Genomic DNA, 12280 nt, shown 5'->3' on the forward strand with positions numbered 1-12280 from the left:
TGGGCAGGGAAGCTACTCTCCTGCTCTGCCTACCACTGAATACAACCTCCACCTATTCTCACTGCAGAAGTTAGAACAGGCAGCTCAATAACCTCCTCAGGAACCCTTCACTCTCAGCATACCATCCTCAGTCCACCATCCACCTCTGCGAGTTGCAAGACAGAACTAAGTGCCAAGTCCAGACATAAACCGTTTCAGCTGGGCAAGAAAGAAACCTTTTCCAGAAGTTTCCAGAACACTTTTGCAAACAACTCTGGTGAGAACTAGAACACGTGCCGATCCCAAACAACTCTCTGAGAGGAGTGTCTTTTGTGACTGGCTTACTCCAGTCAACCTTTACCTCTGAACCTTCCCAGGCTAAGGTGAAAAACAAGTTAATGCTCTGCCATCAAGAGAAAAATGAGTGTTGGGTAGAGTCTGTAAGAACCTATCAATTGTTTGGAAGTTAATTTAAGAAATAACAGCTAACACATACACAGCTCTTCTTAAATTGCCCCTATGAGCGAGACACTATCAATGTCCCCATTTTACAGATGAGAGTCTGAGTACAGACAGTAATGTGTCTCAAATCTATTAAGTGATAGAGCCAGACACATCGTAAGAACCCAGGCAATCTGATCTCTAATTCTACAGCCTCCCCTATACCGGAGAAGAGATGAGTAAGAGAAAATATGTATATACAACATCATAATACAAATGTAGATGGTTCCTGTTATACTGCGGCTATGCAACTCATACCTAAGTAGATTTCTCATTGGAACATTTCAGCTGGATATTTTCTTCATATAATGGAAACCAATAGTGTTTGAACTCAAGTAGTACTATCCACATCTGCTTTCATTAACTTGATATTGCTTATTTTTTCAAAGATTTAGAGAGAGAGAACATGCATGGGCAGGGGAAGGGGCAGAGGGAGAGAGAGCGAATCCATAAGCAGAATCCCCAGCTGAGTGCGGAACCTGACTCGGGGCTCAATCCCAGGCCCCCGAGATCAGGACCTGAGCCGAAACCAAGAGTCGGCTGCCCAACCGACTGAGCCACCCAGGCACACCGATACTGCTTATTCTGTGTAATTAGTACTTTCATTACACCTACTGGTGGACCCTGAGGCAGGTGAAAACCTCATAGACACAATGTCTGAATTCTTTATTGAAAAATCAATATATAACACTGGCCATATCCACTTTTATATGCCAGGAAACTGTGAGAGAACACATAGGAGATGTGGTAAAATTGTGGAGTATTATTTCACTTAACATATATATCGAATAAGATAAATTGGTCAGCTTTTAATAAGGAACACCATTGTTATCTGTCACATAGTGAAGGGAACAAAATATTTTACGTAGTAAACTCACAGAGATAAGCACTTATCACACAGGGATTCTTCACACACATGCTCACTGCTGTTATCCTAATTATTCATCGTGTGCTGTTTTTAAGTGAGATGGGAAGCTGCTGGAGGAATCTTAGAGAGCGAACAATGTCAGACTTTCTGCTTTTATTAAGGAACATTTACACTCAAACATGAATATATATAAATAATTCACAATAAATTTTGTAAATTGAATACACCTACAATCAATATTGAGATAAAAAGAATACTATTAGCACCAGAGAAGCCCCCTTAAGTCAATCTCTGCAACCTGCCACCATCCAGGCAACCACCATCCCAACTTCTAACACCATGTATTACATCCACCTGCTTCTTGAGTGGAAAAACACAGCACTTACTCTTCTGTGTTGTTTCTTTTGCATGCATACAATTGTGGTTCATTCATTACTACTGCTGTAGAATACAGCACTGAACAAAGAGCACAATTTATGCATGCATTTCAGTGTTGGTGCCCGTTCATGCTATTTCTACTTCTTCTGGGCTATTGAGAATACTACCACCATGATTATTCTTTCAGGAAACATATATTTCTGTTCGAGATACACCTAGAAGTATAATTACACAGCCAAAATTTACATGTATGTTCAGCTTTAGAAAGAGTCCATTTTTCCAAAGTGCACAACTTACATTCCCACCAAACTTTTATTAGTCCCAGTTGCTTCAGATCTTCATTATCAGTTGGTGTTTTATCACTGTAGTCATTCTGGTGTGCAGTGGTATTGCATTTTTGTTAGAATTTGCTTTTCCTTGATGACTAATGAAATTGAGCAACTTTCCACATTTACTGATCATTTAAGTATACTCTGTGAATTATGTTCAATCTGCTGCTCATTTTTCTTTTTCTTGCTGATTTGTTGGAGTTCCTTCTATATTCTGTAGAAGAGTCCTTGGTTTGAGATATGCATTGCAATTATCTTCTCCCAGTCTTTTAACTCCTATGTTTTTTTTTGGTTTTTGTTTTTGAACAAACAGTTCTTAATTCTAATGTAGTCGAATTTATCTATGGTTTTTGTTTCTTGTTTAAGGTATCTTAGCCAAAGTCATGATGCTCACCTATATTTTCTTCTGAAAGTGTTACCTTTCACATTTAGATGTACAATCCATACGAAACGAGTTTCTGTGTATGGTGGGTGGCTACAAAGTGTTTTTCTTACACATAGAGAGAGCCAATTAACCCAGCACCATTTATCAAAAATGCCATCTTTTTACAATATCACAGTGTCACCTTTGTCATAGACTAATATATTGGGGCCTGTTTCTGGGCATTGTTTATGCTTGTGCCTATACCACCATTTTGATATCCAGCAATCTAAGTCCTGTAGATTTATTTTTCTATTTTCAGGTTGTCTTAGCTATGGTTAGTCATTGCATCTGCATATACATTTTAAATTCAGACTTGCTAATTTCTAATTAGCTGCTAGATGGTTTTTAGGGTTGCACTGAATCTACCATTCAATTTGGGGAGGGGGGAATGAATCTTCAAAGTCATCAACACAGTGAGTATATCCTTCCATTTATTTTGGTCTTCAACATCCCTTAATTTGGCAATGAAGTTTTTAGATTTCTAGAACTTACTGTTTTAGGACTATTGCAAACCTAACAGCAATGTAACAGAAGTTAAAGTGTACATCTTGATATAATTTAATACACCTGTATAAGCATCACCACAATGTAGTGAACTTATCACCCGCAGGGATCACTGCCTAATGTCCACTGACATGAAAACAATTATCTCCTAGATTTTATGTTTCCCTTTTCCCTGTGTTTTTAGGCAGGCAGGTAAATCTGGTCTCTGCTACCCTATCCTGGGTGGATACAACTTTCCTGGTATCACTTATTTTCTATTTGTAGTTTATATATAGAAACAATTTTTGTACAGTGAGTTTGCTAATTCACTTACTTCTAATAACGTCTCCATAGATTTTTTTCCACATTTCTATGCAATGATACCACCTACCAATAATGAGTTGTGCTTCAATCTCCCCAGTTTTATGCCTTACACTTCTTTTTCCTTTTTGCCTTACTGATAAGCTAGAGCCTTCAGTCCTATGTTAAACAGAAGTGGTAATAAGCATTCTTGTCTCATTCATATCAGGAAGAGATATCTCAGTATTTGTCTACTTGGTATGGTGTTTGCTGTATGTTCGTTTCCTTGTTTTTGACGAGCTTTCCTTCCATTCCTAGTTTTGTTTTTTTAACCACAAATGGGTGTAAAGTTTTATCAAATTTGTTTTCTGCATCTATTGAATTAATCAAGTGGCTTTACTTGCTTTTTCTACCAATGTGGTAGGTTACGTCAATTAACTTGAACTTTTAAATATTTATTCTGAAATAATTTCACACTTAAAAAAGTCACAAGCATAATACCAAAAAGACTCCCATAATCCCCTCACTCCGATTCCCCTAACTGCACTGCGCCTCCTCCATCTGTCCCTCGCATACTTGCACTCACACACACAAATTATTAGTCTTTCTCTAAAGCATCTGAAAATAAGCTGCAGACATGAGGCTCCATTACCCCTACCTACTCCAGGGTGTATCTTCCACTAAGGCACCCAACAATCATCCAAGTCAGGAGATAAACACTGATAAACACCACCATCCAATCCATATGCTGAATTTTGCCAACTGTTCTAACAATGTCTAGTCTTCCTTTTTGTTATTTTAAAATATCTCCAGTCTCAAGAGTACCCGGGTGGCTCTGTCGGTTAAGAGTCCGACTCTTGGTTTTGGCTCAGGTCATGATCTCAAGCCCCACATAGGGCTCCCCACTCAGCAGGAAGTCTGCTTGAAGATTCTTTCCCTCTGCCCCTCCCCCTACTCACTTGATCACTCACTCTCTAAAGTAAATAAATAAATCTTTAAAATAGATCAGTCTCCTCCAATCTGGAGTTTTCATGTCCTTCACATTTTTAAAGACAATAGGCTTTAAAATATTCAGTAAAATAACCTTTCAAATGGGTTCACCTGGTATCTCCTCCTAAGCAAACACAGGTCATGCTTTCTTGGCAAAAATACCACATAGATGATGCTGGCTCTTCTCAGGGCATCCCATCAGGGGACACATCATGTTGACCTGTCCTACTCCACTGGTGAGGTGAACTTTGATCACCTAATCATGTTGGTTTCTGCCGGGTTTAATCATAAAATCACCACTTTCACCTTTGCAGCTGATTAGTATTTTGTGGGGAAATATCTGAAGATTATGTTAATATCATATTCGTCATCAAACCTCTACCCACACACTCTAGCCTATGTTGGCAACTACCACCTAAATCAACCACCACTCTGATGGCTGCTATGGTGTTTTCCTATTTCCATTATTCTCCCTACATTAATTGGCATCTTCTGTAAAGAAAAGTTTTCCCTTCTCCTCCATGAATTTACTCATTTATTTGTATCACTATAAATTAATGGATTCACATTTTATTAAGTCTCTTGTATTCTGATGCTATCATTATTTTTTGTCCGAACGGTCTCAAATTTGGCCAGTGTAACCTGTCCAAGATGGTACTTTTGTCTCCAAGAGTCTCTGAACATTTTCTATCTGGTAGGTAAGATGATTCAGGTTCATCTTATATTTCTTCCTATCTCTGACCTGGAACCTGCCATCACTCCAGAACTTGGTCTCTTTTTTGGTGGAGGACAGCATTTAGAAATTAGTAAACTGGCACCTGGGTGTGCTCCCTGCTTCTGGGGTATCACTGTGTGCAGGCCCTCTCAGCAGATAGATCCATAAAACACACACACACACACGCACACACACAACTCCTATGAGTTACATTTCAATCCAACACTCCGGGGTTTTCTAACTTTCCCCTTCTCCATTTCTATGAAAGCCTCCTCCAGTCTGGCTCTCATCATCCGCAATACATTTTACTTGCTCAGTGCTAAGTATTTCAGCCATGCCGATCGTCTCTTCCAGCTGCCCTCAACACTCCTGATGCAGGTGCGCACCTCACCACAATACCTTTCTCATCCCCCAACGCAGGCCTGTTCTGACGTCCACTCTAGGAAGGGAAGGCAAGAGAGAAATACAGGAAGCACGAGGGAGAAAGGAGAACGTGAGAGGAAGAACTGGCCAAACTGATTTCATTTTAAATATTAAATCCTTTGGCTCCTCTAATAAACATTACTCGGTCCATGGATATGACTGGATTTTTTTAAATTTAGGATTATGCACCTTAATTCATAAAATACTGGTAACTTTACTTTCCTGAAATGTCTTTTACAGGTTTTGGGATCAAGGTTATACTGAGCTCACAAAATGAATTAGAAAAGTTCCATCTTCCTTTCTCTGGAAAAATTCATAAAAGCTTGGTATCATTTCCTTCTTAAATATTTGGAATAACTACAGTGAAGCCATCTGTTCTTAAGAGTTTTCTTTCTGGGCACATTTCTGTTTTTTTGTTTGTTTGTTTTTTTAAATACCAGGCATCGTTTGCAATTGCAATAAGGTACAATCTACCTCTGATATGACCTTGCTTTTACTGATAGCATGCTGTGCTCAGCAAGGGCCCAACCTACTGGCAGTTCCCAAATTCTAATCATTTTTTCTTAGTACTGAAAAAAAATCTACTTTCAGCTTTGCTTTTCAGGCTCCTGGCCTGTGCTGAGTCAGTCTTCTAAAAATTTCTTTAAAAACTGTCTATGTGTCTGACCTCTAATGTTTAGGAATTTTTCACTCCAGCCTTGACGGCCAAAAGCTCTGCTGGCTCTCGTCTCTGCCCTCCTAAGAGTTCCAGCCTCCACCTGAGCCACGCTCAATACTCAGGCTCCTCCCTGTGGCCAGAACTGGCAAGTGCTCCCAGGTAAAACAGCTGCATTTTGCCCGTGTACTTTCTATGATTCACTCCTCTCCTGAATGTTACCTCTAGTCCTCTTTGCTTCTGCAGCAATAGGCTGCATTCAAATAGATGCTTTTTGTGATATTTTTCTAGTTGTTCTCAGTTAGTACACTGATCTGCTGTAAGCTACTATAACCCACCCAGTAGTAGTATCTACTTGTGCTTTTTTAAAGCTCTATATTTAAGAATGCATTTTCATATATAAATGTTTCAGTTTTTTTAAATTGTTACATCACATATGAAAGGTGTTAAGTATGTGGAGAAAGAGAGTTGGGTACAGTAAGTCACTCACAACAGGATGACACTTGCCAGGGAAGAAACCACCTATGCTCCACACTCACTTTTCCTACATTCACTATGTTGCATGCATAGCAACTCACCTTTCTCCTTTGATCCACTATTCCAGGATGAGCCACTCAAAATCAGTCTATCCCAGAATTACTAAAACATCCTGCTGGCAAGCTACTCCTACATGTGTCACCAGATCCAAAATCTCTCTCTTTTACCTGGACATCAGAAAGTCCTGTTGGTGGGTCCTCTTGCTAAAAATCTTCTCTTGTTCTGCATATGCCTGAGCAATAAGCCTCTGACGTGCTTACAACTGTGCTCCCAGTGTGGTGTGTTTTCACGTCTAATACCTTAAACAGAGGGGAACAACGGACCTGGCAAGGGGCCAAAGTGTATCTTTACGAAAATAAAACACTATTTCTAAATGAAAAGTTCTCCACATTTCCTCAATTGCTAGAAACCCTTCAAAATCTCTGATGTATAAGCTTAGATTTAACTTAAAGCTTCCACATATTTAAAATATTTTCTCTAGTAACTTCCAACATCGACCAGATCCTACTTCAAGCACTTCACACAAGTCATCACCTCAGAGTAAATGTTTTCCTATAGTTTCCTATAATTTGTGCATTTTCTAAGGCCCGTGGATAAAGTGTTCTCTACCCTATGAATGCTGATAGAGGTTTCTAACTTATGTGTTTTCTTTGATGTTTAGTGAGGTGTGGCTTTGGGCAAAAGGTTCCCTATATTCATTCACCAATAGGTTTTCTCCACTGAGTTTTCTGATATACAGTATGGTTCAAATTCCAACACAAAAGTTTTCTATATTCCATAGCTTCATATCATTCTCTCCCCTCTGTAAATTCTCTGCTATATTGTGAGAACTGACTTTAGACCAAAGATGTTCTTAAAATCATTGTATCAATGGATTTTTCTCCCCATTTGTGTTCTTTTTCTATAAACTCTTGACTTCAGCCAGAGTGATTTCCCTCATTTATTACATTTATAGGGTTTCTCCCCAAATGTGTTCGTTGATGTACCGTGAGTTTAGACTTCACATAGAATGATTTTCCACAAACATTACATTCATAGGGTTTTTCCCCCGTGTGTGTTCTATGATGTGCAATGAGTTTTGACTTTACACAGAATGATTTTCCACATTCATTACATTCATAAGGTTTCTGTCTTACGTGAGTTCTCTGATGAACAATTAGGGCTGACTTCTGACGGAAATTTTTCCCACATTCATTACATCCAAAAGGTTTCTCCCCTGTGTGTCTTCTCTGATGTTCTGTGAAACCCGAGTAGTAGCAGAAAAATTTTCCACATTCAATACATTCATAGGGTTTCTCACCTGTGTGAGTTCTCAGATGTTTGGTAAGAGTTGACTTCTCAGAGAAGGATTTCCCACATTCGTTACATTCATAAGGTTTTTCCCCTGTGTGAGTTCTTTGATGTTTAATGAGGTCTGATTTTCTGAGAAAGGCCTTCCTACATTCATAACATTCATAGGGCTTCTCCCCTGTGTGTGTTTTTTGATGTACAGTAAGGACGGACTTAAATGAGAAGGCTTTCCCACATTCACAACACTCATATGGTTTCTCCCCTGTGTGTTTTCTCTGATGTTGAGTGAGGGTAGACTTTTCACTGAAGGATTTCCCACATTCCTGACATTCAAAAGGTTTCTCCCCTGTGTGAATTCTCTGGTGTTTAATGAGGTCTGAATTCTTGTAGAAAGTTTTCCCACATTCATGACATTCACAAGATTTTTCCCCTGTGTGTGTTCTCTGATGTCTTGTGTGGGCTGACTTCTGGTTGAAGGTTTTTCCACATTCATGACATTCATAAGGTTTTTCTCCTATGTGTGTTCTCTGCTGTACACCAAAGACTAACTTTTCACTAAAAAGTGTTCCACATTCATTATATTCAAGTATATTGTCAATTGAGTGGGTTCTCTGAATTGGAATGAGGTTTGACTTCTGGCTGAAAGGCTGAACACTCTGATGCTCAAAGAGAATGGATTCCTCAAAGAAGTTTTCTCCACATTCATTAAATTCACAGTGATTCTCTCTTGGATGTGTTCTCTGATGAGCAATGAGAGATGACATATCACAGAAGATCTTCCCATATTCAGTGTATTCACAGGTATTCTTCCCTGTGTAAGCTTTCTTATTTACAACAAGGAGTGAATTCTCATGGAAAGCTTTCCTACATTCACTGTATTCAAAAGGTTGCTCCAAAATTTGAATTTTCTGATGGTGAACAAAGTCGTCATTAAGGTGGAAGCCATTCCCATTTTTATTATATTCATAAGGTTTCTCTTCAGAATGAATTCTTTCATATTTATCATTATGGAGCCAATTTCTACCTTTGTTAAACTCATTGAACTTCTTTCTTGAATAGTTTCTACTGTTATTAATTGATTCTGAAATATAAATAGAGGAACAAGGAAGATTAGTTGACAAGGATATTTAGGAGAAACAAAATTAATTAGGTTTCGGGGAGTGGACAAGCTTAGTTCATTATCTCCTCATGTCTCGATTATAACAACAGTATACACACTTCCAGTCTCATCTCTCTTTTCCATTCCACACAATAACAACAAATCAAATTTCTAAGACCTCTAATTCAAAGGGGAATGGTACGATAACGCTATCTCTAGTATCTCTAATTCTGTTTCTAGCTCTGATGCACCGGGAATAAAAACACACAACAAAATAGCAAAAACAATGAGTGGTCAAGCCATCCTTGCCACAGGATCAGATTTACAGCTCTTTTGATTTATAGTATTTTCCCTTTATTCCATCAGAGTTGTTCAATAGTGTGGACTTCTCCTGGCCATCAAACCCTCTTCCAATGTTTTCTGGCTTTCTCCCAACCAAATCTCACCTCATTTAACATTAGTCTTCAATCCTGCAAATATATATATATATATATATATATATATATATATATATATATATATATATATATATGCTTTTATATCTCTGCATAACATGAAAACCTACAATTCTAAACCTGATCCTGGAACTTTCATTTACCTGTACCTTAATATTTTTTGGTTATGCATACCTGTCTTTACTCCTCTGCTATCTATAATACTATATTTGTAATAATGTATCATACAATTCCACAGAATGCCAATACTAATACTACTGAGTCCAATAACCTAAGAACTGACAATATTTTTTTAAAGGTATCACACTGAAGCAAACATATCATTGTATCTGGATTCAGATTAGAACCAAACCATCAATTTACAAATCTAGAATGAATATATTTTATTCTTGTAAGCCCAGCTGTTTGTCCCCATAAATTGTTCATTCTCATCCATAATCTTATATTCAAGTTCTTTCATTCTGTTAGTTTACAGTCCAATAATGTTTTTAAAAAGTTGCCTTTCCAAATCTCTCCATCACTTTCAGCTTCATTTGCTAAAAAGAAAAAAAAAAAAAAAGGCCTATAACATGAACAAACATTTCTCCAAAGAAAATATATAGATGATCAACAGACACATGAAAAGATACTCAACATCACTCATCATCAGGGAAATGCAAATCAAAACCACAATGAGATATCACCTCACACCTGTTAGAATGGCTAAAATCAACAACACAGGAAACAACAGATGTTGGCAAGGATGTGGAGAAAAAGGAACCCTCATGTACTGTTTGGTGGGAATGCAAACTGGTGTAGCCACTGTGGAAAACAATATGGAGGATCCTCAGAAAGTTAAAAATAGAACTACCCTATGATCCAGCAACTGCACCACTGAGTATTTACCCAAAGAATACAAGCACACTAATTCAAGAGATACATGTACTCCTATATTTGTAACAGCATTATTTACAATAGTCAAATTATGATGGCAGCCCAAGTGTCCATCAATTGACAAATGGATAAAGAAGATGTGTATACACACACACACACACACACACAATGCAATATTACTCAGCCATAAAAAAGAATGAAATCTTGCCATTTGCCAGGACATGGATGGAGCTAGAGAATATAATGCTAAGTGAAATAAGCCAGTCAGAGAAAGACAAATACCATATGATTTCACTCACATGTGGAATTTAAGAAGTAAAACAAATGAGCAAAGGGAAAAAGAAAGAGAGAAACCAAGAAATAGACTCTTAACTACAGAGAACAAACAGATGGTTACCAGAGGGGAGGTGGAGGGAATGGGTGAAATAGGTGATGGGGATTAAGTAGCACACTTGTCGTGATGAGCACTGGGTGATAAAATAAAAAGTTAAAAAAAAAAAGTCTGTTTGTATAATTTAACACAAACATGAGCTACGCTGCTATAACAACGTCTTTGTTAAACACTGAATTTTTAAATATTTCACGCAGCTCTGATTTTCATTCAACTATGTTTCTGGCAGCCATAACTCTACCTATGATTTTCTTTCAACACTCTGAATAGATATTAAGTCAGTGGTATTTAACAAATGGTTTTTATCAGAATTAACTGGAGAGCTTTACCAAACACAAGCTTTTAGGCATCATACTGAAAGATTTAGTGGTTTAATGTCTGTACTTTTAAAAATACTTCTGTAAAAACCAGCAAATATGGTAAAATGCTAATGAAAGATCAAAAAAAGGATGTATAGAATAATATATTTAATATTTATGATATTAATAATGTTAGGTTTATTATGAAAATAAATATTTAAATGTTATTAACAAATCTATATAAGCCCCATCAAAAGTGTCCTGTTCTTCTTAGGACTTGATGTGTGTGTGTATGAGGAGGATGACATGGAGTTGGCTTTCATATTCCATGATAACTTTTAAAATGAGCATGTGTTATTTCTGTTCAGAAGAAACAAGAATGATAACACAGGCATGATTTTTCAGTCTCTATGTTAATGTATACCTGACAAATCAGAATCTAATGACTGATGACCTGGCATGTATGTTTACAAAGGGTTTATGGTAATGACTTTCTGAATTATTATGAAAATCTGGCTCTATGTGGTCCACGGTCAAGCAAAATCATTAATAATGTGCAATTCTGGATTATTAAAGAGTGAAACCAAGATCTTTCTCTTTGGAAGATCAAAATCCGGGGGGGTGGGGTGGAGAGAGGTCTCATAAAATACCATTACCTAATTACATGACCAGGAAATAACTTTTTTTTTATTATGTTATGTTAATCACCATACATTACATCATTAGTCTTTGATGTAGTGTTCCATGATTCATTGTTTGCATTTAACACCCAGTGCTCCATGCAGAACGTGCCCTCTTTGATGGACAAACATAGAAGGAGAAGTGAGCTGAAGTATTCAATGAACTTGTCTTGGCAAAGGAAATTTGGGATAAAAATTATAAAACATATGTAATGAAAACAAGAAGCCATTACTTGATGTCAGGCACTGTTTCCATACCCTTTGTTGTTTCGGTTTCTCATTTATAACCTCCATATTTCCTACTATACTTTCAGCATTATCTTTTCTACCTGTTTTTTCAAATTGTGTTTTGATTACTGCAGCTATTTTATTCCTTTTTTTCCCCAATTATTTCCTATGATATAACACAGCTCATAATACATCTTCCTGCGGTCTTACTATCTTTTTCAGAACCTCTTATCTGCCTGTTTTATGTTCTTGCACACCCAAAGCCATTATTTTATTGTTAATTTTTATTAAAAACTAGTAACAATATTTAGGCATTACATGACAACATTTTTCATGTGAATTACCACTTGCTTGTCCTGTCTTCTCCTGTTTCTTGTAATAAC

The 12280-nt window shown here is 37.3% G+C and overlaps 1 protein-coding gene across 1 annotated transcript in view; it reads right to left on the bottom strand.

Moving 5' to 3' along the window:
* Positions 1-1129: 1129 nt before the first annotated feature.
* The window catches only part of LOC118519395 (uncharacterized), a 29790-nt gene continuing 18639 nt past the window's right edge, over positions 1130-12280 (bottom strand). The window contains 2 exon segments of the mRNA XM_036066830.2: positions 1130-7550; positions 7553-8953. Coding sequence (XP_035922723.2) covers positions 7519-7550; positions 7553-8953 — 1433 coding nt within the window. The 3' untranslated portion in view covers positions 1130-7518.

Source organism: Halichoerus grypus, chromosome 7 (genome assembly GCF_964656455.1).
Source record: "Halichoerus grypus chromosome 7, mHalGry1.hap1.1, whole genome shotgun sequence".
In the NCBI taxonomy this organism is placed as follows: Eukaryota; Metazoa; Chordata; class Mammalia; order Carnivora; family Phocidae; genus Halichoerus; species Halichoerus grypus.